General features: G+C 38.2%; 1 protein-coding gene across 1 annotated transcript; it reads right to left on the bottom strand.

Moving 5' to 3' along the window:
* Window positions 1–1,197: 1,197 nt before the first annotated feature.
* On the bottom strand, window positions 1,198–26,546 carry CDNF (cerebral dopamine neurotrophic factor). The gene is made up of 4 exons (XM_008529126.2): window positions 26,285–26,546; window positions 8,672–8,799; window positions 7,464–7,605; window positions 1,198–2,495 (listed from the first exon to the last, which is right to left on the bottom strand). The coding sequence occupies exons 1-4, from the start codon at window positions 26,397–26,399 to the stop codon at window positions 2,317–2,319; spliced, it is 564 nt and encodes a 187-aa protein (XP_008527348.1). The 5' UTR covers window positions 26,400–26,546; the 3' UTR covers window positions 1,198–2,316.
* Between the last annotated feature and the right edge of the window lie 32 nt (window positions 26,547–26,578).

Raw genomic sequence — 26,578 nt, 5'->3', positions numbered from 1 at the left:
CCCTTCTGGAGCAAGCTGTTCCAGAAGTCAACTTGGACCATGGGTTAAGAATGGAACCCACCACTAGGAAGTAAAGCAATAAGATCAGAGTGGAGTCCCCAATAACTTTGTGGAACTGCCATATTTATTCTGGATTGGCTACCTCTGGACTTCTTTCACACGAGAGAATCAACTCTTGAGTATTTACTGGGAGTTTTTGGTGGTTGTTATTGTTGCATTCAGCTCTATCAAAAACCTAGCTGACTGAGACTGGCAAAAGGAAAAAATACATCAATTGAAGGATGAGCCAGGCCCTCACTACTTCAAGTGCGGTCCCTGGAAGAGCAGCATGGGCTTGTTAGAAACGCAGAATCTCAGGCCCCACCCAGACCTACTGGATCAGCACCCACATTTTAACAAGATCCCCAGGTGATTTGTACGCACAGTTTGAGAAGTTTTAAGTAGCACTGACTTAGAGCAAATGCCCTTTGAAAAATCCACACTAAACATGATCGATTTGAATGTTCTGCTGGGCAGTGTTCCTACTAGCTAGATTTATAGTCTGAAAAAATAACCCTGAGACATATGACCTGATTCTGAGATCAGACATCAAACATACTATTTTTAAATGAGTTTCTTAATAGGTTCAAAAATGCACTAAAGGAAAACAAACATGAAGATTATAAACAGTAAAAAACCTAACTTTGGGCTTTTAAGGATATAATTCCAAATAGAGTGCTTTGCACATAATGATCAAGCTACCAAAATCCGGAAACAATCACCCTTTTGGCTGTTCATTACAACAAAGCTTTTTAATTCTCATTTTTAGGTTACTAACTGCTAATTCTCTGACAAGTTCTGTTACATCCCAACCACCCAATGGAAAATTCGTTTACCTGTACAGCATTTAAAAGTGAAAATTAGGGGGACAGCCTGGTGGTGCAGCGGTTAAGTGCGCATGTTCCACTTCGGCAGCCTGGGGTTCGCCAGCTCAGATCCCGGGTGCAGACATGGCACTGCTTGGCAAGCCATGCTGTGGTAGGCGTCCCACATACAAAGTAGAGGAAGATGGGCACTGATGTTAGCTCAAAGCTAATCTTCCTCAAAAAAAAAAGTGGAAATTATGCTTGCCATGTATACTCTCAGTCTGGAAAATTTCTCCTCCACTCCCCAAAAGGACTCCAGTTGGTAAGCGCCATTCTTTAAACACGCAAGATGTTTTGAATCAATTCATTTTAGTTAATTTTCAAATAATCTTTCTACAGCAGTTTTTTAGATACAATTTACACACAATAAAATGCCCAGATCTTAATTATCCTACTGGATGAGTGTGATGATCATATTCACCCACATAACTGCCACCCCAATCAAGATATAGGACATTCCCATCACCCCAGAAAGTTCTCTCAAACTGCTCTGCTATGGTTCCCCACCTCCACCGGCCATGCATAGGCAGCCACTTCTGCAGTGGGTTTCTTATTCTCAGGTGGCCAGAAAATGAGTCAAAAGTGATTTTACAATTTAAAGCTGATAAAATAACATTAAGAACTATACAGCCCATGTTGCCTCCAGGTGCTCCTAACACGCTTTAATCTTCTATCAACAGCTTGACTGCTAGGATAGGAAGGAGGGTCAAGACATTGAGTTGGGTTCAGTTAACAGTATAAGTGTTGATACAGTTTGCTAAGACATTGGCTATGCTTATGTGGATTAGTGATCTATTTTCTTTAAGTAGTTTTATACAGATTTTAAATAGGTTTTCTTCATACAGGAAACACTAATTTCACGTGGTGCCTCCTGTCCTTCCATTTCTGACACCAAAAGACGGCTAGAGCGTAGAGTGATCCGCACTTAAAAATACAAAGTTTACTAATTAAAAAACTTTTGATTATGCCAGATTCTTATTTTGGGTTCAAGTTCGGAGTTCGAGAAGCTAAATGTTGTTTCTTTTGTCCTAATCCAATATATTTAATTAAAAATTAGTGCATGGAAAGGGCCTCCGAGCGCTCTCTTCCTTCTTAGGATCCATTTACTCCAACAACTTTTCAGTGGTTCATTTTTCCCAGTTTTAGGAGATAGGTAATGATAATTCACACAGTTCTTACAAGAAAATTATGAGAAAGGCACTTTTAGGTTTTACTACCCTAAATGTGAGATACCACTAATATTAACAGTTTTACTTATAAACCCAAGTAGCCAATGCTGAGGTGTAGCATGAAAACAAAAAGTATGTGACCATACACAGCGCAACTCCTGGTTATTCTTAACCAACACGTCCACATCCTAGAGGGTCATTTTGTCTCACATTACAATCAATGGTGCACTGGCCTCCAAGGGTCAGAGTTCTGTTTTGGGGTGCATCGCTGCATACTTGGGTGCCAGTTCTTTGATCAGATTCACGTAGTCGGATTTTTCTGCGCAGGCCCTGCATTCTTCTCCCCAACTGTTCAGTATCTGTTTCAGCTCTGCTACTCTCATCTTTGACAGGTCCACTGAGGCCAAGTCCAGTTTCTTTTCTAAATGACAAAAAGGGAAAGCACAGTTTTTAAAAAACGAAAACAAGTATGAAAATGTAGAAAGGCAAATGGTGTTAGTTATCTTGGTGCTGATTGCCCTATGATCCGAAGTGGGGAATAGTTCCAATTTCTATGAAAACCAAGACATACATAAGGGAAATGTGGGACATACAAAGCTATTGGGAGAATTCATGTTCTATCAGATTTCTCTCCGCGGAATTAGACTTGCTTCAGAACAGGGGCCTCTGTATCTTTGCAGTGTTTGCTACCACTCCAGGGCTAAAATGAACAGCACTGCTTCCTCATTGCTACTGATAAGGCAAAAAGAAGGGAAGTGATAAAAGGCAATGCCTTGGAAGGGCCTTGTGTGTGGCCAACTGAAAACCATAGATAGTAATTAACTAGAAAGTTATGGTTCACTTTTTATACAAAGATATGTCTGCAGTGAAACAGATGAGCATACATATTACAAAGCACTATTGGGTTTTTAAACACAAATTTAAAGAAACTCAAACGTGAATAAGATTAGGAGCATTCTCACTGATCCTCAATTGTTTCAGATCTCTGCTTAAACTCACCTGATCCCCCCTGCTGGGATTACTGTATTATCAGAGGATTTGGTTACAGTCTTTTAGGGGACACCAACTTCTCTAATGCTGGGGCTTTGGTGCCAGCCAATCTGGCTCCTAACATCGTTGCCAGCAATACCCATCACCAACATCTAACTCCTCTAACAAAGCTACTCTTTTCCTGTTTACAGATTATCTGCAGAGAATGTCAAGAACTCAGCTACTTCTCTATTGCCAAGCCCAAAAATAGAAGAAAAATTAAGCTCATCTATAATACACTCATGATTGCAATTTCCCTATCAGAAAGGGGCAATTTTCCTCTTTCAAAGGAAAGTCTCCTTCTCCTTCCTCAAGACCAGGTGTCTGTTTGAACATGGAGACAACATTTAAGTTTACTTATTAAACAATTAGTGGCAGCCCAGGACTTCTCGTGCAGAGTCCTTTCCCTTTTTTTCCCTGCATAATGGAATGTAGCATTTAAAACCTTTTAACAACCTAACATCATTGTCAAGTGACTTATCAAGCATTTGCAATAAGCATACTCTAATTCAAAAGTGAATTTTATACCTAGGAATAAATTTAACCAAGGAGGTGAAAGATCTATACACTAAAAACTATAAGACTTTGATGAAAGAAATTGAAGAGGACACAAGGGGAAAGATATCCCATGTTCATGCGTCAGAAGAATTAATATTATTGAAATGTCCATACTACCCAAAGCCATCTACAGATTCAATGCAATCCCTATCAAAATTTCAATGGCATTTTTTACAAAAGCAGAAAATCTCAATTTGTATGGAGCCACAAAAGACCCCTCACAGCCAAAGCAATCCTAAGAAAGAAGAACAAAGCTGGAGGCATCACACTTCCTGATTTCAGACTATATTACAAAACTATACTAATCAAAACAGCATGGTACTGTCATAAAAACAAACACACAGACCAATGGAACAGAATAGAGAACCCAAAAATAAACCTTGCTTATGTGGACAACTAATATCGGACAAAGGAGTCAAGAATACTCAACGGGGAAAGAATAGTATCTTCAATAAAGAGTGTTTGGAAAACTGGATAACCACATGCAGAAGAAGGAAACTGGACCCCTATCTTATACTACGGAAAAAAATTCACTTGAAATGGATTAAAGAGTTAAATGTAAGGCCTAAAAAAAATCCCAGAATAAAATACAGGAAAAAAGATCCTTAACGTTGGTCTCAACAACGAATTTTTGGCTACGACATCAAAAGTACAAGTAACAAAACAAAAATTAACAAGTGGGACTACATCAAACTAAAAAGCTCCTGTACAGCAAAAGAAACCATGGACAAAATGAATGGGAGAAAATATTTGCAAATAATATATCTGATAAGGGACTAATGTCTAAACTATATAAAGACCTCATACAATTCAATAGCAAAAAAAATCCAAACAATCTAATTAAAAAATGGGCACAGGAAGTGAATAGACATTTCTCCAAATAAGACATACAAATGGCCAACAGGTACATGAAAAGGTGCCCAACATCACCAATTATCAGGGAAATATAAATCAAACCACAATGAGATATTATCTCACACTTGTTAGAATGGCTTTCATCAAAAACACAAGAGACAAGTGTTGAAGATGATGTGGAGAAAAGGTAACCCTTGTACCAATGCAAATTGGTACAGCCACTATGGAAAACAGTTTGGAAGTTCCTTAAAAAATTAAAAGTAGAATTACCACGTGATCCAGCAATCCCACTTCTTGGTATATATCCAAAGGAAAGGAAAACAGGATATTGAAGAGGGAGCTGCACTCCCATGTTCATTGCAGCATGATTCACAATAGCAAGGATATGGAAATAACCTAAGAGTCCATCAACAATTGAATGGATAAAGAAGATGTGGTATATATACGCAATGGAATATTTTATTCAGCCATGAGAAAGAAGAAAATCTGCCATTTGCAACAATATGGATAGACTCTTGAGGGCATTAAGCTAAGTGAAATAAGTCAGACAGAGCAAGACAAATACTGTATGATATCACTTATACATAGAATCAAAAAAACTGAACTCATGGAAACAAAGAGTAGAATGGCAGTTGCCGGGGACAAGGGGGTGGGAGAAATGGGAGATGTTGGCAAAAGGGTACAAACTTCCAGTTGTCAGATGAATAGGTTCTGGGCATCTAATATACAGCATGATGATTATGGTTAATAATATTGTATTATATGTTTGAAAGTTGCTGAGAGAGTAAATCTTAAATCTTCTCATCACAAAAAAGAAATGGTAATGATGTGATGATGGAGGTGTTAGCTAATGCCATGGTGGTAATTATTTTGCAATATATAAGTGTATCAAATCAACACATTGTACACCTTAAACTTACACAATGTTCTATGTCAATTGTATCTCAATAAAGCTGGAAATAAATAAATAAAAGTTGAATTTTAAAGCCTTTTTTTTATTTCGAGCGTCAGCTGCACTCTGTGCTCCAGAGACCCTTACCTTTTTACAGTGATCTCTATTCTTTTAAAAACAGAGCAAGCAAGAACTTTCAGGTCAAAAACCAAATGACAACTTCCTAATTGAAAACATAATCCGAATCTACACTTATCTTGTTGGTTAATTTCATGGCTTACTTGACAGGCTCCCTTTAAAAGCAGAAGCTTTTATAGCCCAGATTATTAATATCCTACAGCTCGTAGGCCCCTGTTCAGTCTCAACTTTCCTGCCAACAACAAGCTGGGAAGAAGAAGTTAGAACTAGTGTTCTATTCAAGATAAACCGTTGAAGGAGAAAAATACTTTCTTGCAAGTATCGATAGTTTCTTTGAGTTTTTCCAGAGAACTTGGCACCTGCCATTAATTTTAAAAGGGGGAAAATTTCTATGATACCTTAAAACTGCAAGGAAAAGGTCGACACCAACCTAGCTCATGGCTCCCCAAGGGCCTCTAGTGGCCAGCATTGCCAAAAGATTAGTAAGTGTTCATTTTTTCTCAATAATATCTGATTAATTTTTCTGTTATTCAAGGAGCCCAGTAAGACCCTTGGCACATAGTAGATGTTACTCAAAATAAATTTGTTCGATGAAAGAATCAGTACAGGTTTGTCCCTTTTGTGAATATTGTTTATATGGAGTCAGTGGTTCCTGCCTCTACTTCATTCCTGGGAAGCCAATAAAAGAGATGCATGCCCCATAATTACTAGCCTGGAAGTTAGGGCCCGCCCTTGGCAAATTGGGAAACAGGTTGTCTTTGGTATCTTCCAGCTTTAAATTTATTTAAAGCCAGCTATATGGCTATAGTGCATCAGCATATTACACAGCTATGTTGGAAAATCAGACTAAAATAATTCAGAGTTGGGTGCTAATTACTTAGGTAGTTTACAGTACTACGGGTATGTAACATAAAATAATGGCTTAAGCAAAAGAAATGGGTCTAGAGCCGGCCCAGAGGCATACCGGTTAAGTTTGCACGCACTGCTTCAGCAGTCCAGGGTTTGCCGGTTGGAATCCTGGGTGCGCACCTAGCACCGCTCATCAAGCCATGCTGTGGCAGGTGTCCGATATATAAAGTAGAGGAACATGGGCACAGATGTTAGCTCAGGGCCAATCTTCCTGAGCAAAAAGAGGAGGATTGGCAGCTGACGTTAGCTCAGGGTTAATGTTCCTCAAAAAAACAGGAAAGCAAGCAAGCAAGCGAGCAACAAATGGGTCTTTTCTGGTGGAATTTCAGGTGCTAAGGATGGGCTTAGGGAGGCATCCCCCAGCCTTGTATCATACCTAATCAATCTACCCCAAAGGCCGGCCCAGATGCAAATTCTCAGTGTAAGAATAGCTCTATGTATGTGAAATTTACATGGCCAAAGATAATATTTTAAATAGGACATCCCCTTCCTTTCCTTGCTTTTTTATTTTGGGCACCCTTGATACAGCTATTTCATCAGGGAAAACCTGATTTGATGTGAATAACCTATTTCCTAACATTTAAAACTGGCAGAATGACAGACAAATCTAGGAAGAAAGATATGGTCACATTTAAAACTTCAAAGTCCTTACACCACCTTTGAATCTTTTGTGTTAAGAGGTTACCAAAAGCCAAATCGTTATGAGCAGCTGCTCACTTGATCTTTTGAATCTTTCCTTGACGTACATGGTCAACATTGCCTTGGTAATTTAAGAGTTTGAATTTTGCTATTTGGGTTGACAGTTTTACCTAATGCTGGTTGTGCCAGTATTCATTTCTCTTCCCCAAAAGAAGCTCCAATGGCACTCACCATTCAGCAGCCCAGCAACTTGTTTGCAAATGGAGAATTCCTTTCCTTCTAAAACTGACTTTTTAGAAACACAGCCTATGTTTATCGAATAGGCGATACTTTGGACATTTAGGGGGAAAACACTGGACTCCATTATACCGTATTTCAGCTCACAGATCTGGCTGTCCATCTTCTTCAGCTTCTCACAAATTTTCACTGCAGGCATATGCACACTCATTGGGCGTATGACCTCGCTTAGGATCTTGGTGGCTGCATCTTTTGTTGCTCCTAGATAATAGCACTGAAGGAGAATGGAGAAAATTTAGTGTCCCAGACACTGAAAAAAGCAAGTTATGTAGTTTCAAGAAGCAAGAAAGAGGTTAACCTAGTTTTTGTGGCCCAGCTATTCAATTTTAACCCCTGCTGACTAAGACACCAGGAAACAAATGACTCCATTCCCATGATCATCCTAATTAGAAGTGCTCTACAATCTACGTGATGCTCCAAGACTAATCAGAAGAACCAACATTTGCTAAGTCTTTCTCTGTGCCAGGCACTGGTCTCAGGGTTTTAAAGTTATGAACTTATTTCTCACAACAATCCTATGAAGTAAGCACTATTATCATCCCCATTTTATACCCAAGCCAACTGGAGGTCACCCCAGTAGCAAGTAAAAGAGATGGAATTCAAAAATCTAGCATTTGGTTCTAGAATCCTTGCCCTTTTCCGTCACACTATACTGCCTTTTAAGCTACCTGACCTAGCATTTTACGATTAAAAATATAAAACTTAATGGCACAAATAAATGCCAAGAGTTTCACAAATGTGTCAGTGGTGCACAGTCAACAATGCAAATTTAACCAGAAAATTGAACAGGACAATTTTAGGCAACATGAATTGGCCTAAAATTGTCTTTAGTGACGTAAAACAGTATATTGAAACAAGTCATCTACGTTTACTCATGAAACACTGTTACCACAAAATACAGATACTTCCTTAGTTATGTATAAATAATGATATGAAATGTTTCGATAGGCTTGACTGTTTTGGTAAGAAACGAAAAGTCTACCACTCTTAACTCAGACCGTAAATTCTCATTAGGAATTCAATTGTATAATTTCATTTAGGAAAACATGGAATTGGCAGCCTGTAGTTTATTCAGAAAGCAAAATGAAACCAGATACATTCTAGATGAATATGCACATGACCACATTTCACTGAAAGCTTAATTTCTGCTTGCTGTCTACAATGAACATGCTTGAGGCAGGCATCTAAACAGGAGAACGTTAAGTCCAAGATGAGAAATGAAACTATTAGCAGTTTTCTTCAAGCACAAGGGAAAAATGAAAGGTGAAAATTGACCATACCAGGCGGTGTTCTTTTCCTTTGACATCCAAGCAAAAGTCGATCAATTCTTTTTCTATGGTGTCCAGAGAAAAGCTGACTCCTCTGGTTATTAAGGAGTTATAAAATCGGTTCAAGAATTCCTTACATACTAGAAGGAACAAAAAAATGTATTTATGTACAATATAACCACCCCTACACCTGCATATATGTTCCACTCACCAAATAAAAAATTAAGCATGATTCAACAAATTGTGACAACGGATTCAAATAATAAGCAAGAATGGTTTCAGGCCATTGGGGCCTTGAGTAATATGAGCTTATTGAATCAATCAATCTTTGGAACTAAGTTCCACCTAAAATGAGAACTTTCCTATGAAATTTGGCTAACCCTAAAAGAAAATATGGCTTTCTATGGGATATGATGCTTGGGACAGCTTAAAGCACAGAGTAAAATCTGAATATGTATCTTGAATGAGGCCTCTTGGTAGTCTGCCTGTGTCTATATGTTCCATCACCATGAACCTGAAATGAAATACCAATTTGAGCAATCATATTCAATTCCGGGGTCCAGAGCAAGGGAAGAGATGGAGCTCAAGAGAGGCACAGGCAATAACAACAAACGTAGCTCACATCTGTTGGGTGCTTACAGGTGCTGGTACTGTTCTAAGCTCTTTATCTTTATTAACTCATTCAATACTCACAACGGAGCTGCAACACAGATACATTCCTACCCTCATTTTACAGATGAAGAAACTTAGTCAAAGAGAGGCCAATTGATGTGCCCAGTGAGTGGTAATGAGGGAACTAGATCCCAGGTGGTCTGACTCTGGGCCCACACTCTCATCCATTAGATTACTCTGCAGTAGGAGGAGCCTGCCTTCCCACATTGCTTTCCCAATTGGGCAAGTGTCTAGCCCTCGCAAGCAGAGAGGCTTATGCTTGCAAACAACAGCCCTGATATTAGAAAGAGACCTCTACAGAAACATAGCAGGGAAGAGAGGAGGGTGCTCAGGCCCTTGGTTCTCTCTATCCTTTCTCTTGATTCATGGTATTAACTAAACCCAGGTAATGTGCTCTGTCCCCAATGCTCCAATAATCAGGTGTCTTGTCTATCTGTCTGATAAATGAGGCAAGATCTACAAGTCACTCGAATACACAAACTAGATACCTAAAGTAATTTAAACTATGCTCGTTGATTAAATTAATTTATTCAATGAATAAGGATTTATTGATTACTTTCTATATACCAAGCACTATAGAATTACTGAAGGATGCACTTCAGGAAGAAGGGGACAAAATCCAGAAAGGAGGATCAGGTTATAAGAAGTGATGGTGAGAAAAGAAAATGGCACATGGGAGAAAAATCTAAATACAAATAAACTATATAAACAATAATAATGAACATGTAGGAGTACAAACATAAGGTAAAACGAAAATAAAGACAATCCTAAAACATAAGATGGGAAATAAAGGAGAATTCAAGTTCAGCTTCCCAAGATCCTTCATCATCGTAGAGGAAGGTAGGGAAACATTACTGTTGTCATATTAATTTTTAGCCAGTTAAGCATGTTAAAAACGTAAGGGTAATAACTAAAAAATATAAATAGATTGCTGCTAGGTCAATATTGGTGAAGGGCATGGGGAGGGATTTTTAAAACATTGTCAGTCTACTCGAAGGCAGGAAAGGGGAAAAAAGAGAAAGAAACAGCACAATAAGATTTTCTATAAACTGACAAAATTAAGTGGGAGAAATAAATCCAAATATATCATTAATCATAATATACATAAATATATTAAACTTGAGCTTATATTTTTAACATAACTATCAAAAATCCAACTACATGCTACTTATAGGCATTACATAAAAAGTGTGAGACTACAGAAAGGGGTTGAAAAAACAAACAGCAACAACAAAATTAAGAAATTTAAAAATGAAAAGATATGCCAGGAAAATGCTAACCAAAATCTGGTTTAGCTATATAAAGCATTATTGGGGATAACAAAAGTCACTACTAATCATAAAATGGACTATTCACCAGAAATACAAAAAAAATTGAACTAGTATACAGCCAATGACAAAGCCTAATAATATAGAAAACTCTAATAGAATTATAGGAAGAAATCGACAAATTCACAACAAGGGTGATTTAACACCCTTTCATCCATTATTTGATCAAATCGACCAAAAGTTAATAAGGGCATTAAAGATTTGAACAAGACTATTCACAAGCTTGACCTAAAACATATATGGAACCCTTCTCCTCTAAATTAGAGAATTCTCATTCTTTTCAAGAAAATATTGAATATTTCCTTAAATTTTCCAGATATTAAGCCAAAATGCAAATCTCAAGAAGTACCAAAAACCCTGTATGAAACAGACCACATTCTCTGAACATAATTAGAAACTAGTAACGCAAATAATAATGATCCACCCAGTGTCTGCTCCCCAGATGCCTGGAAACTTTCAAATACACACTTCCAACTAACCCATGGGTCAAAGAAAATGTAGTAATGGAAATGCGCAACTTTTAATACTTAATTCCAATCAAAGTATTATATATAAAACTTAAGGAATGCAGCTAAGGCAGTACATAGAAGGCAATTCATAACATCAAATGTATACCTTTCAAAAGAAAAAAATGGGAAATTAATGAGTGAGCATTCAACTCAAGAAGTTTCAAAAAGTATAACTATATAAACCAAAAGAATGTAGAAGATATTAAATAATAAAACAAAAGAAATTAATTAATTAGAAAAAATAAAGATCAATAAACCCAACAGCTGGTAAAAATAGACAAGTACCTAGCAAGAAAAAAGTGATAAGTTAAAGAATTGTCAAGTGATAAATCAAATAATATACAGTCAACCAAAGAACAAGTAAGAATTCTCAATAATTAAAAATATGATAGCTAAAATTAAAGAAAAAACTCAACACAGGATTTATTTAGGAGATAAGGTTGAAAAAAGAAATCCTCAGAAAGTAAACCAAAAATCAAAGAGGTGGAAAATGGGTAATAAAATTTAAGAAATTCAGGAGGCCAAATACCTAAATAATATGAGTTCCAGACAGATATAATAGGAGAGCAAATTTTCAAAGAAACAATACAGGAAATATCCCCATTACTGGAAACATGAATATTTGGATTGCTAGACCTCCAATAGTTGAAAAATATCAATACCAAAGCACAAAAATCAAGAATCTTTAGAACACTTGTGAAAAAGAAAAGATTCTACAATTTTGCAGAAAGCAAAAAAACAGTACTAATATTGTTATTATTAAACAATTACAAAGTAGAATATCATTAGATTTCTTAACACTGGAAGGTAGAAGAAAATGGGACAATGTCACCAAAATTCTGACAGAAAAAACATTTTCAATCTAGAATTCTATAAGACAATCAAGCTGTTAGTTAAAAAGTACAGGTAAATAAAGATATTTTCAACATTCAAGATCTCAAAATTTTACTCTTATCAACTGTTTTTCAGGACCCTAGTCTTCACCAAAATAGAGGAATGAACCAATGAAGGGCTGACATGGATTCCAGGAAACAAAGGCTAAAACACAGGAAGGAGGTAAAGGAAATTCCCAGGATGGCAGGGGAGGGAGCCCAAGGATGACAGCAATGGAGCAGCTGGAGAGAAGCCCATCCAGATTAAAGCAGGAGCAGAGTCCCAGGAACTATGTCACCAAGAAGAAAATGAAACGAATAGAATACCTGACATAGTTAATGTGTTCAGAGATGATTTTCAGTTGTCAAAAAAAAAGAAAAAAAATGTGGCGATGAATTAATGATTAGAACAAACATTAATCAAAGAAAGTATTGAGGTCAGAATTAATTCAAGGGGAGAAAGATGTCCATGAAAGATGAAGTCTTGGTGCACTAGATAACCCAGCATTGAGTAGTATTTACATGGGCACAACAATGTAAACTGTAAAATAGATATTTACCCAAAATGGTGATATAAACATATGTGAAATGGGGGAGATGTATCTGAGTGGATATAATAGATCTAAAACTTTATTTTCCATAGTAGGAAGGTAATAGATATCAAAAACTGGAAAACTGAGAACAAGCATTTTAAGCAATTTATTTAGGTTAATAAAAATAGGTTTCAGATGAAACAGCTGAAATATTTGGGAGGCACTAAATAGAGAGGAATGAGGAGGGGTCTAACATTTTTCAACATAGACCCCCCCAAAAAATGTACATTTTAAATTTGTCTGTAGACATGACGTTTTGGTAAAAAATGTAAATTATAGAACATTCTTAATAAAAAGGAAGACATTACAGAGAGCATAGAAACTTTAGAAATCATAAGAAAACACCATAAAAAATTTTATTTCAGTAAATTAGAAAATAGATAACATGAACAACATCCTAGAATAGTATAACAAACAAAAATGGATCCAAACAAAAATAAAAACTTGAACAGTCCTAAAAATCATTTAAAAAATTGAATCAGTGTTTAAAAATCTACTGGAGAGAAAAGGGCCAAGTTACCAAAACTATCCTAAATAAACTGTCACAGAGAAAAAAAAACAGGAGAGAAAACAAAAGAAAAGAAATCTCCCCAGCTTTTAATGAGATCGATTAAACCTTGATATCAAAAACAGGCAAGGACAACAGGAGACAAAAATTATTGGTCAACTTCACTTTTGAAAACAAAATGCCCATTAAAAAAAATCATAACCGAGTAAGAATCTCATTAGTTGCCAAGATGGTTTAAAATTAGAAAATCTATTAATGTAATTTATTATATGATCATCTCAATAGATGTATAAGTATTTGATAAAATCTAATTTCTGTCCAGGATTAGAGCAAAAATACATGTACAGATAATTAGCAAACTAGAGATAGAAGGGAACTTCATTAACTTGATAAAGGATATCTACCAAACCCTATAGCAAACGTCCTACTTAACAATAAAGCCGTCCTTTACCACCTCTTGTATTTGACACTGGACACTGTTTCAGCTAGTGCAAAAGACATCTATTAGAAAGGGAAAAGCAAAATTGCCATGACTTGCAGATAATATGATTGTCTATGTAGAAAATCCAAGAGTCAGAAGTACATTTTTAATAATGAGAGTATTATGCAAAATTGCTGAATATAAGATTAATATAGGAATAAACAATGAGAAACTGAAAATTTAAAATAAGATATGATTTACAATAGTGACAAAAATTCTAGGTAAATAGGAATAAATTTAATGATATATATATGAAGACTTTGAAGGAAACGCTTACAAAACCTTATCAAAAGACCTAAAAGTAGACCTAAGAAATGGGAAGAGATGCCATGTTCATGGATGGGAAGATTCAATATTATGGACGCTTATTTTTAAGTAGATCTATAAATTCAACGTTGTTCCAATCAAAATCCCAATAAGATTTTTATAGATTTGACAAGCTGATCCAAAAATACGTATTAAAAAAACAAGAGCAAATGAAAGCCAAGAAATATTTGAAGAAGAAAAAGGAGTTTGGGGAGTGGACCTTAACAGTATGGAGACTTACTTCTAAAGCTACAGCATTTTAAAATACTGCAGGTCTTGGGGCTGGCCCCCTGGCCAAGTGGTTAAGTCCGCGAGTTACGCTGCAGGCCGCCCAGTGTTTCGTTGGTTCGAATCCTGGGCGCGGACATGGCACTGCTCATCAAACCACGCTGAGGCAGCATCCCACATGCCACAACTAGAAGGACCCACAACGAAGAATACACAACTATGTACCGGGGGGCTTTGGGGAGAAAAAGGAAAAAAATAAAATCTTTAAAAAAATAAATAAATAAAACACTGTAGGTCCAGCACAGATCTAGACAAAAGAGCAATAGATCAACACAGTGAGTCTAGAAACAAAACCACATCTAGAGGAGCTTGGTATAGGACAGAAGTGATGCTAAAAATCAGTGAAGGAAAAATGGACTAGTCAATAAATGGTACTAGGACAACTTACAACAGAAAAAGGTAAACTTAGACGTCTACCTAACACTACACACAAACATGAATCCCAGGTGAATAACGACATATGGGAAGAGCATCACTATAAAACTTTTAGAAGAAAATATAGGAAATTATCTTTGTTATATCAGGATAGAGAAGTTCTTAAGATACCAAGACACAGATCATGCATTTGCGTACATCAAAATTAAACATTTTGTGGTGCAAAACAAATCATAAACAAAAGAAAAGAAAAGCCACAGACTAGAGGAAGATATTTACAACTTATATAACTGACAAAGGATTAATATCCAGAATACATGAAAAATCGCTATGGTCATAACCCTTAGGTGCAGTCATTAACAATGACTTTAACCTCTGCATAATCTCCATTGAAACATCCCATCATCTGTCCATCACCTCATCTGTCCAGCTCATGTCCTCTACGGTCCCAGTGCCAACAATTCTCTGACACCACCAGGTCATACAATCCATTAATTCTTCCACCTTTTCACCATGCTTCTTTACCCAGCTTAGATTTTGTGGTTCAATAATATAATCAGTCCTGTGCATACACATTCATCTCCCTTGCATCTCTCTTCTTTGCTGTACTGACCCAGCAAAACCCTAATCCTGGTTAAAACCAACGGTCCATCCACTTTATACCTATGCTCCCTAAACTTGGCTGGAGGAAATAGCACAGTCATGCTCACTGTTCTCACTTTAAATTTATGACCGCTAATTTCAAGTGAGCCATCAAGGCTGCCCAACAATCCTACTACGTTGACCTCACTCACACTATATTCCACTCCCAAAATGGCTATTGCACAGCTGCTCTCTCCTCAGACTTAGTCTAGCACCTCCACCCCATCCTCTCCCCACCTGATGATCTTGCTTCCTCATTCTCTGAGGGAAAAGAAGAAGCACCAGGAGAGGACCCTCACCTGCTTTGCCACCGCACCTACCACACCTGTACCTACATATTCTCCCTTAATTCTATGAATGAACTGTGACAACCCTTCCACTTGCTAAGGAGATCCTATCAACTCTAGCTCCTGTGCTTCTGACCTCTCTCTCTCTCTCCTGATACATTCCTATTAGCTTGCAACATGCTGTTACTTCTCACTTCTTCAGAACAAGGAAAACCTCTCTCAGCCCCACATCTCCCCACCCCAAACACCATCCCATTTCTCCACTCCTTTTTAAAAAAAATTCTAAAATAATTTTTATACTTGTGATTTCCAAGTTTCTTCTCTCTCCCTCTCCCACCAGTTGAAAGTTAATGAGTTATAAAAGGTTTGTTGTAAAAAACAGTGTCTCTTGCCTTTCCTTCCCCATATCCCCCCAACTCAAAACTTTCTCTTTCAATCATTTTAGCTGATTCCTTTGGAATTTACAAATTATTTTTTATGTTGGGGAGCCAGAGGGATGAGTTGCAATGGCTATATTATTTTTTAAATTTTTTGCAAGGAAAGATTCACTGACATCTGTTGCCAGTCTTCCTCTCTTTTTTTCCTCCTCAAAGCCCCAGTACATGGTTGTATATCCAAAATGTAAGTCCTTCCAGTTCTTCTATGTGAGCCACCACCACAGCATGGCAACTGACAGACGGGTGGTGTGGTTCCATGACTGGGGAACCAAACCTGGGCCACTGAAACAGTGAGAACCAAATATTAACCACTAGGCCATCAGGGCTGGCTCTGGAATTTGTAAATTTTAAGTACAGGCCTACCTCGGAGATATTGCAGGTTTGATTCCACACCATCACAATAAAGCAAATATTGCAATAAAGCAGGTCACGTGAATTTTTTGGTTTCCCAGCACATAAAAAGTTATGTTTACACTATACTGTAGTCTATTAGGTGTGCAATAGCATTATGTCTGAATAAACAATGTAAATACCTTAATTAAAAAATACTTTGTTGCTAAAAAATGCTAACCATCATCTTTAGCAAGTCATAATCTTTTTGCCAGAGTGGGGAGGGTCTTATAAAAAAACGCAGTATTGGGGCTGGCCTGGTGTTGTAGTGGTTAAGTTTAGCATGCTCCACTTCAGCAGCCAGGTTCGCAGGTTCAGATCCAGGGCGTAGACCTACACCACTTGTCAGTCATGCTGTGGCAGCAACCCACATATAAAGTGGAGAAAGCTTGGCACGGAAAGATTAGCTCAGGGCAAATCTTCCTCAGCAAAAAATGAAAAAAACCCACAATACCTGGGAAGTGCAATAAAGCAAAGCAGAGTAAAACAAGGTACCCTGTTTGTATGTGAGCCGGCACCACAGCATGGCCACTGCAGAGTGGTGCAGCTCCGTGCCTGGGAACTGAACCTGGGCTGCCAAAGCGAAGTGTGCCAAACTTAACCACTAGGCCACCAGGGCTGGCCCAGATGTGGGTTTCTTTTTATCTATTATTGGACTTCTTGAATTTGTGGATTAGTGTCTTTCTTCAGTTCTGGCAAATTCTCCGCTAGTATCTCTTCAAATATTGCTCCTGCATCATTCTCTTTCTTCTTTCCTTCCAATTAAACATATGTTGGCTTGTCTCATTCTATTCTCCATGTCCCTTAGTCTCTCTTCCTTATTTTCATTCTTTTGTTGCTCTGTGCTGCATTACATATAATCCTTCTAACTTTTCTTCTAGTTCATTGGTACTCAGATTGTGGTTCTTGGTCCAACAGCATAAATATCACCTGGGAGTTTGTTATAAATAAAGAATCTCTGGTCCCCTCCTAGATCAACTTTAATGTGCATACAAATCATTTATTAAAATTCAGATTCTAATCTTTAGGTCTGGAGTGGAGCCCAAGATTCTGCATTTCCAACAAGCTACCAGGCGAGGCCAAGGCTGCTGGTACGAGGACCACGAGGAGTAAGGCTCTAGTTCACCCATCTCATCATTGGCTCTCTATATTCTACTAGTAAATCTGTTCATTGCGTTTTCAATTTTGAGTTTTTCTTTTATTTCTAGAAGTTCTCTTTAGTTCTTTTTCAAATCTGCTAGTGCATTTCTCAGAGTTTCCTATTTCCTGTCTTTTATATCTTTAAATGCACTAAACGTAATTGTTTTACGGTCCGATAATTTCAATATCTAAAGCCTTCGTACGGTTCTGCTTTTGATGTTTCTATAGCTTCTTGCCCGTGGTGCCTTGTTTCTTTGTGTGCTTGCTTATTTTGTCCCGCATGAGACTCATAGTTCTTGAAACATATGTGTGGAGATTATCTGAGGCCTAAGATGGAGGTGCCTTATTTCCGTAATAGATTTGTGTTTGTATTTATCAGGTCTAGGGGCTACTAGCCAGGGAGTGCTTTAAACTAAATTGATAGCTTGATGTTTTTTGGACCCCCGATGTGAATTTTAGCTGCAAATCCAAGTGAGGGACTTCTTGTGGTCATAATCTCTCAGAGATGTAGCTATTTCTGTCTTCTATCCTGCTCAATGTCAAGGAAGTTTTCCTTATAGTCCTCCTTGGATAGGGATGGGTTAAGTTTATCACTTGTTCAACCTTACTCTCATGGAGTAACCCTTTGGGAATTCCAGACTAACAAGGAAGAGTCTCCTAGTAGACAAACTCCCCACTTAAAACAAATCTTGGGCTTTGACTTCTGTCCTCCTCAGCAAAGATCATCTTTACTCTGACTGGCAAATATCCTCAGGGCAAAAGGGCTGTAAGCTCAGTTTACCTCTCAGGATGGCTTCTTTCCCTTCAATTTTGCCATCGTAAACTTTGTATCTTCTCAGCTCTTTGGTTCTTTTACTATGTCTTTATATTTTGTCCTGCATTGTCAGTATTTCTTGGCCAGAAGATTGCTATAAATCTGATCCACTAGATTCCTAAAATATGAACCAGCGTGATTCTTTGAAAATGACAGACAGAGCATGCTGCTTCATCTGCTCAGAACCTTCCTGTGGTTTTCCATATCACTCAGAGGATGCTCCAAAGTCCCACAATGTCCTGCAAAGCCCTGGGTGACCTGACTCTCCACTGCCTCTCAGCCCCCAGCTTCTGTCATCTCTCCCACTTCAGCCACACTGCTCTGTCCCCAGCTAGGCACCTAGCTTAGGTGTTAAGTATGCATTTTTTGACTGAATAAACGAACTCTTAAATATCCGTAAGAAAAACAAAGTCCAATAGAAAAAAGTTAAGTTGATAATATATGTACCCCATGACTCAGCAATTCTTATTCTATGATCTAGAGAAATTATCACACCTGTGCTCAAGGGGACACGTATGAGAATATTCAGAGCAGTGTTGTTTAAAATTACGTAGCAGTGGGGAAAAAAACCTAACTGCCCTTCAAAGGGAGAATAGATAAATAAACTGTATCTCATTCATAATGCGGAATTCTAGAGATGAGTTTAAAAGAATGCACTTCATCTATAGTTATCAATATGCACAAATGCCCAAATATAATGTTGAGTGGAAAAAGTTGCAAATGAATATGTACAATGTACAATTTCTATAGATCTAAGATCACAGAAAATGCATAGATTATTTGTGGATACATACATTTATAGTAAAGGTTCTCAAAAAATAGATGAGAAGTATACCTTTACTTCAGAACAAGTATTTCCTCTGTAAAGGGGGGGAAAGATAAGAGAAAAAGAATCAGACGTAGGCAGCTAATTTTATTTTATGAGAGAGAGAATTGTAGCAAATATATTAACATTTAATCTGGATGCTAAGCATATATCATATAAATATTTTTCTGTATGTTTGAAATACCTCCTAATTTATTTTAAAAACTTATCATAACATCTTTGACTATCACAGAAACTCCCAACATGCTCAATAAAATATTTGGCAATATTAATGAAATTGAATTAAACATTTTTAAGTGAAATCATAGTTCAATTAAGCAATTATTAGCCAGAACCCAAAAGGAGAAAATGGTATTTGAAAAATATAACAATGCCACCTGCAGGAAAAAAAGCTACAACTTTTTCAAAAAGATAATGATAAAATGTTTAAAATCAGGTTTGTTGAATTATTAAACTATCCATGGGATAGGAACATTATTTTCAATAGTTCCATCTACACCTTCTAGAACAGAAGTCAGTCCCCACTATCTGGTCCAGCTTAATTTTGGAGGAAAAAAAAGACACCAGATTATTGGGTGTTACCAGGACTAAGGGAGATTTCTACCCAGGTATGTAATGCGTGTTATAATGAGTTAAGACTTTAAGAACAGCCAGAACTTCTTGAATAATTTGTATCCTACTTCATTGTTCCAATTTTATTTTTAACGTTGCCTTAAATAAATGAGTTTTCAGCACCACACTCAGAAGGCAGTATAGGCAGTGACTCAGTGCTTGGGCTCTGAAGTCAGACTCTCTGGGTCCAAATCCTGGTTTTACTACCTACTAGTTGTGTGACTTGCTGCCTTTCATTATTGAATTATCTGTCTGTCTAATTGCCATTCCTTTGAAAGCCATCAGTCTTTTTTTTTTTTTTCTGGCTGTGTTTAAGATTTTTTTCTTTTTTTCCTTTGTGTTTTGCAATTATCCTATGATATGATTAGATATTAATCAGATATTTTTATTTATACTCTTTGGAGTATATTGGACTTGCAAATCTGTGGATTGATGACTTTCATCAGTTTCAAAAGAATGAGCTATTATCTCATTTGCTCTCCGCATACCCTCTCTCTGCTGATTCTGGAAGTCCAATTAACCTATGTTGGAATTTTTCTTTTTATCCTCATTGCTCCTTTCTTTCATATTTTTTTATGTCTTAATCTCTTAGTGATATTTCTTCAATCTTTCAACTTGCTAATTCTTTTCTCAACTCTGTCTAATATGCTGTTAATCCATTAATTTCTATTTTGCTTCTTTTCCAAATATGGTCGCACATTTTTAATAGCCTCCTGCTCTTTATTCATATTTTCAATCCTTTCCTGTATTTCTTTAAACATAATAAACATATTTTATATCCTGTGCCTGATAATTCCAATACCTGAAGCCTTTTCAGGTGTGCCTCTTCTGTCTCTTGTCTCAACTAGCTGTTGCTTATGGTGCCCTTCTTCCCCGTGGCTTTATAACTTTTCTGAATGCGAGCTTTCTTTCTTAGCACTTTGTGGGAATTCTTTGAAGACTGGATTGAAGGTGGATTCTTGTAGGGAGGACTGACATTTGCTGATCCCTGCTTGAAACCCCTTTAAACTAAATTCTCAGTTTCAGATGTTTCAGATCAGCCAGGTAGAGTAAATTTGGGCCTCAACCCATATGTGAGCTAGATTGTGTTTATGAGTCGTGTGGAGACATTTTTGCTTTTCCTTTTACTCAGTAAAAAGTTCAAATAGTACAATTCCTTTTAGTCCCTAAAGATGATAGCAGAGTCCTGATTATTTCCAGTTCAGCTTTTATGATAAAAGTCTAGCTCTTTGGGACTCAAAATTAATTGGCAGGAGGATCCACTATTGCGCTCCCAACTTGGGAAGACCCTGAACTTTGTCTTCATTCTCTTCATTTTACCAAAGCCATGAAAACCTAAGCTCTCAGATCACCTGTGAGGCAAATGCCCTCAAGGCAAAAGCCAGCTTTGGGGTTCCTCTCACCTCTTTTGGTTCCCAATTTCACTTTGGTTTGGGCCTCTGGGTGTGCCTTACGCACATACACTCAAAAATATTTTTATGTTTTTATTTTGTCCAGTATTTTTAGTTGTTTTCAGCTGGAGGGCCAGTCACGTCATCTCTTAGAGTTTGAAGTTATATTTGTTTCTAATGCTATTAACAGGAACAGAACACCAAATGTAATAGCCAGGCATTCATGGTTTTAACGAATATTTATTGAGCAATTAGTAAGTGCCAGACAGTATTCTAGGTTCCTCAGATTCAAGAATGAAGAAAACAAAGTTTTCATCCTCAGGAATTACATTCTAGTGAACAAATAAAAGTATCTTGTGGCTATGAAGAAAAATAAACATAGTAGGGGCGATAGAGGGTGACAAGGTAATAGTATTTTCCTAAATGGGGTGATAAAGGCACAGCCTGTCAGATAAAGAGGTATCTGAGCAAAGACCTTAAGGAAGTGAGAGAACAACTTAAGTGGACCGCTTGGGAAGAACTCTCCAGGCAGAGGGAAGAATAGTGCAAAGGCTTTGGTGTAGGAACATCCCTGGTGGGTCCAAGAACAGTGAGGGGGCCAGTGTGGTGGAAGTAGAGTGGGTAAAAGGGAGGAAAGCAGGAAATGAGGTCAAATAGGCAGGTCATCTACGGCTCCAAAGCCATGGTAAGGACTTTGGGTCTTACTCTGAGAAGGGAAGCCATTATAGGTTTTGCGTAAAGGAGTGCAGTCTTCTGATGTTATTTTTAAAGTATACCTCTGGAGGCTGTCTGAAGAACAGGTGGCAGGAGAGAAAGTATGGAAACAGGGAAACCAGCTCGGAGGGTCTTAAAATAGCTGCACATCTTGGACCAGCATGGTAGCTCTGAGGTGAGGAGAAGTGGTTGGATTCTGGATACATTTTGAGGGAAGAGCCAAAAGAATTTGCTAATGGATTGGATGTGGCATGTGAGAGAGAGAAAGAGAGAGACGTCAAGGATGACTCTAAGGATTCTGGCCTGAGAAAGCGGAGAATGGAGTCGCCGTTTGCTCAACTGGGAAGACCGCAGGAGAAGCAAGTGTGTGGAGACAAGCAGGAATCCAGTCTTGACACGTGAAGTCTGAGATACTTCTAGACATCTGTGATGATTAATTTTCTGTGTCTATTTGGAGGGCGTTTTTGAATGAGATTGACATTTAAATAAGTGAATTGTGGGTAAAGAAGATTGTCCTCCATGATGTGGATAAGCCCCATCCAATTAGTTCAAGTTCCGAATAGAACAAAAAACTGGCCTTCCCAAGCAAGAGGGAATTCGTCAGCAGACTGCCTTCAGACTTCATCTGTACCATCAGCTACCCTAGGTCTGCAGTCTGCCAGCCCCCACTGCAAATTTTGGACTTCTCAGTCTCCATAATCAGGTGAGGCAATTCCTTAAAATAAATCTCTCTCTCCCTCTCTCTCCTGTTGGTTCTGCTTCTTTCAAGAACCCTAACCAATACAATATCCAACTGGAAACAGTGAGAAGCAGCTGGATACATAACTCTGGAGTTCAGGGGTAAGGTCTACATACATAAATTTGTAAGTCATCAACGTTCAAACGGTATTTAAGAGAAGGGACCAGAGAATAAGGAGATGTGGAGAAGAGACATGGTTTCAGGTCTCAGTCTTGTGAAACTTATTGTTTAGAACTTGGGAATATGAGAAAGAACCAGAAAAAGTCTAAGAGGAGCAGCCAGTGAGGTAGGGTGAGAACAAAGGGTGAGTGACCGTGTCCAGGATGACAAGTGAAGAAAGCGTTAAAAGGAGGAACCAACTGACTGATCAGCTGTGTTAAGTGCTACTGATAAAATATGAAAAATGAGACATTTGCCAATGTGTATTTTCTTAGTTTAATTAGAAAATATACTAAGCGTGCAAAGGAGATGCCTGCCACAATAATCAATGCTACAAGTCAGCAGAAACTATCATTAGTCTCGCAGTGACCTCCAATTCTCATCTATAAAACAAACCCAGTGCTGAAATGCCTCATAGCTCTTACTCTATTCCCACAATACACCTTCATATGATTTTATACTTCAACTGTTGCTCTGCCATTATATTACCTAGATAATGAGAGTTGGGAATTCTAACTTGTACTTTTAAAGATATACTTTTGACTCAGTAAAAGTTACGTAAAATCCTATTGCAGCATGTATGCATACATTCCTTCAACAAAACTGAGTGCCCTACTATACGCCCCACACTGTGGTAGCCGCTGGAGATGATGTGGCGAGAGAAACAGTCTTGACTTTGAAGGAGTGTACACATGGAGGTGACCAAAACAATTACTAAACACTACAGGAAGGGGAGGCAGATACCTAGAGGAAATTGGGAGACCACTGAAAGATATTAAGTAAGGGAGTAACATGATAACCCTACCAGGGGACTAGAGAGGAGGAAGAAAGGTGGCAGGAAGGGTGCTGTTTTGGCAGTAAGGAAGGTAAAAATGGTGAAAGTCTGTAACAAGGCATTGGAGCTGGGGAAGGAGAAAGGAGCAGAGCCAACAAGAAGGTAGAATCAGGGACACAATGATTGATGGGCATAGGGGATCAGGGAGAAAAGAGAAGCGTAGTCTAGTTGACCAGGTAGATACTGACACTGGAAGCATAACAGGTTTTGGAGATTGAGAAGGGGAGGAGCTGATGACCTTGGTGTATGACTGTTGAATTTAAGGTATATGATATCTAAGTGGGGATGTTCAGTAGTCAATCGGGTGCAAGGTCTGGGACTCTAGAAAGGAGGTGAATTGGATATAAACATTTGGGATTAATCAGACTATAGGCAGGTCGATTCTGATTGCACAGAAGACTGTGTATACTGAGAAGGGCGTGCAGAAGACAGAACTCTGGAAAATTCTAACATTGAAGCCATGGCTAGAGAATTAGAAGCCCACAAAGACACTATGAACAAGTGGGCACAGAGACAGGAAGCAAAGGCAAGAAGCAGCAGTGTCATAGCCATCAAGAGATGGAAGTTTCTGAAAGAGAAAGAAGTCAGCAGTGTCCCACGCCACAGAGAAGTCAAGATCAGAATGGAAATACGAAGAGAATAATCTCACCATAAATCACCTAACAAACTGTAATCTAAAGTTCCTGGCATGTGTTTATTGCTATAACCAGATAACCACACTCTTTTTATTTGTGTTGTGGGTTTTTGTTTATTAAAAATAGTCCCATGAGCAAATCTATAATTATTTCAAACTAAAAAGTTTTAAAAAATAGTCTCATAATACAATCCTTTTAAACAGATCCAGAAACATTTACATTCTTTTCAGTAAGTCTCCCGTGACATACAACAGGACTCAGAAACTTAAATATTCACAGGGGTCAGGCAGGTAAAATGAACGGGGAAAGCAATTTGAGTCTAGGAAAAACAACCAAAACCTGGAAAACACATGTCCTTTCCGAAAGGAGCAGCCACAGCCAATTCCCACTACATGGACGTATGGGCTAGTCTTGACAGGTCACTTGGTTTTTCAAGAAAAACCAGAAATTTGAATTCTTTAATATGAAGTTTCCCACTTTTAAAATGTAGCCAATTAATTTGTGTTTTTCAAAATACTTTGTGACCTTAATAAAATTCATCAAATTGATCAATAGGTCCCAGGTGGCTCATGGACTATCAGTTTTTTTAACTTTGCCCTAAAATACGTATGTATGTGTATATATATATATGTATATATATGTGTGTGTGTGTGTGTGTATATATATATACACACATAAAGCATTTTAATCATATACATTGAGGGGATAGTAAGTGGCTAATGCTGAGGTTCAAAAGCAGTAATCGAGCCAGATCTAGAATCCAGTTCTTCTTATTCTAAAACTACTATTTCCTTCACTGTGATTCTACAACTTCTGTATCTAACAAACGGATATATACTCCCAGGTTAGTGAGACATGAAAGTTAATAATCACCATATGCTGTAATAAATTCAGAAAAGATGGCATAAGCTTCACATTTAATTGATCCAGACGCTTTGACACTTCTGAAATGTTTTTAGGTAGACCCTCCAGGAATTTAAATTACTGAGGACTAATCAAACCAATTGTTCATGCCTCACATATTCTGCTTTAAACGTACAGGACACAGTTATAAGAGATCTTTAAACATTGTAACTTAGTTGCATAAATATATCTACAAAAAGTTTAAAAATAACATCACATCACTATTTTACATTTCTGATGAAAAGTTTCATTATTGCAGGACTGATAGAAAACTGGGCTCCAATTATGAAGACTTTATTTAGTTATAGTACAATCTATACTCATCCCTTCATTCACCATATATTGTGAACCTTACAATTTTCTGTTAAGGACAGATTCGCAAGCTCAAGGAAGGATGGGAGGGATATACATTTAAACTAATTTCAATGAATGAAACATCATTGTAAGTGCTACAGTAGTCCACAAGGAAAGGGCTAGCATAGCTAATTATCTTCTTTGATCTTGTTAACAGCCCTTTGAAGTAGGTATCATCGCGCTGATTTTGCAAGAACCAGGTGCCAGCATGACCTCAAAGCCGGAGGGCTTGCTGGGACCTAGACCCACGTGTTCTGACTGCAAGTCCACAGCTGAGACTGTGAACAGAAAAGCAATCACTCTTTTGTGTTCCTCCTCATTCTAAGGAGTTAACGATCTCCTTTGTAAAGCAACTTTTCTCTGTAAAGTCTAATAAATGTTAGTTATGTCCTCTGATTTAAGCTACCTCAACTCAATCACAGACAACTTCTCAGGTTTTATTTTCCTTTGGGGAGTTACAAACTAATTTGAACTTGAAAGACATCGCCTGCACAAGGGGAGGCAAGTCTCGACGGTTAGGAGCAGCACAATCAATTTGGCGCCAGAGTCGTCTGAATCTAGATGTGTTTGCATAAAATCGAATCCAAATCCAAACCCCCCAGCTTTGATTGCGGCAGCTTAAATTAATAGTCACATCCCGGGCCTGGCTCGAACTTTTGCCCAGGCTTGGGCGAAGGCGATCGGAAACTAGGGATAGGGCCTGCGTTTCCTCTGTGACATGTTATTTATAGCCAGCGCTGGGAGATGCCAAAGCCCACAACAGCTGCGCTGCAGCGCGGTGCCGCCGCCATGCAAGCAGGTCTCACACCGCTCACCTTCACAGTCGGCCCCTGGCCGCCCCCCGGCCTCCTGGCCCCGCGCTGGCACCGGGTTAAAGACCCAAAGCCCGGCGCAAAAGGCCACCATCGCGGCTGGGTTCGTGCACCACATGCTGAGCCCGCAGCCCCAAACACCTCGCCCACCTGCGTCCACCGACAGCCGCGCAGCTGTCGCCGGGGGCTGCGCGGGGACACAGGAAAGCGAGCCGCGTGGTTGGAAAAAATCTGCCGGGTGTTGCTAGCACAAATGACGCAACTCAATCCCGAGTTTCTATTGGCTCTCACGAAAGG

Source organism: Equus przewalskii, chromosome 30 (genome assembly GCF_037783145.1).
Source record: "Equus przewalskii isolate Varuska chromosome 30, EquPr2, whole genome shotgun sequence".
Lineage (NCBI taxonomy): Eukaryota > Metazoa > Chordata > Mammalia > Perissodactyla > Equidae > Equus > Equus przewalskii.
The sequence above is the reverse complement of the archived record's forward strand: the minus strand, read 5'-3'. Positions and strand labels throughout refer to the sequence as shown.

Excerpts from the sequence above, each read along its gene's own strand:
- CDNF (XM_008529126.2), bottom strand. The coding sequence starts at position 26,399 with ATGTGGTGCACGAACCCAGCCGCGATGGTGGCCTTTTGCGCCGGGCTT. Across the intron at positions 8,800-26,284 it reads GCCAGGGGCCGACTGTGAAG|TATGTAAGGAATTCTTGAAC; the intron begins GTGAGCGGTGTG and ends TGTTCCTTCTAG. Across the intron at positions 7,606-8,671 it reads AAGGAAAAGAACACCGCCTG|TGCTATTATCTAGGAGCAAC; the intron begins GTATGGTCAATT and ends ATTCTCCTTCAG.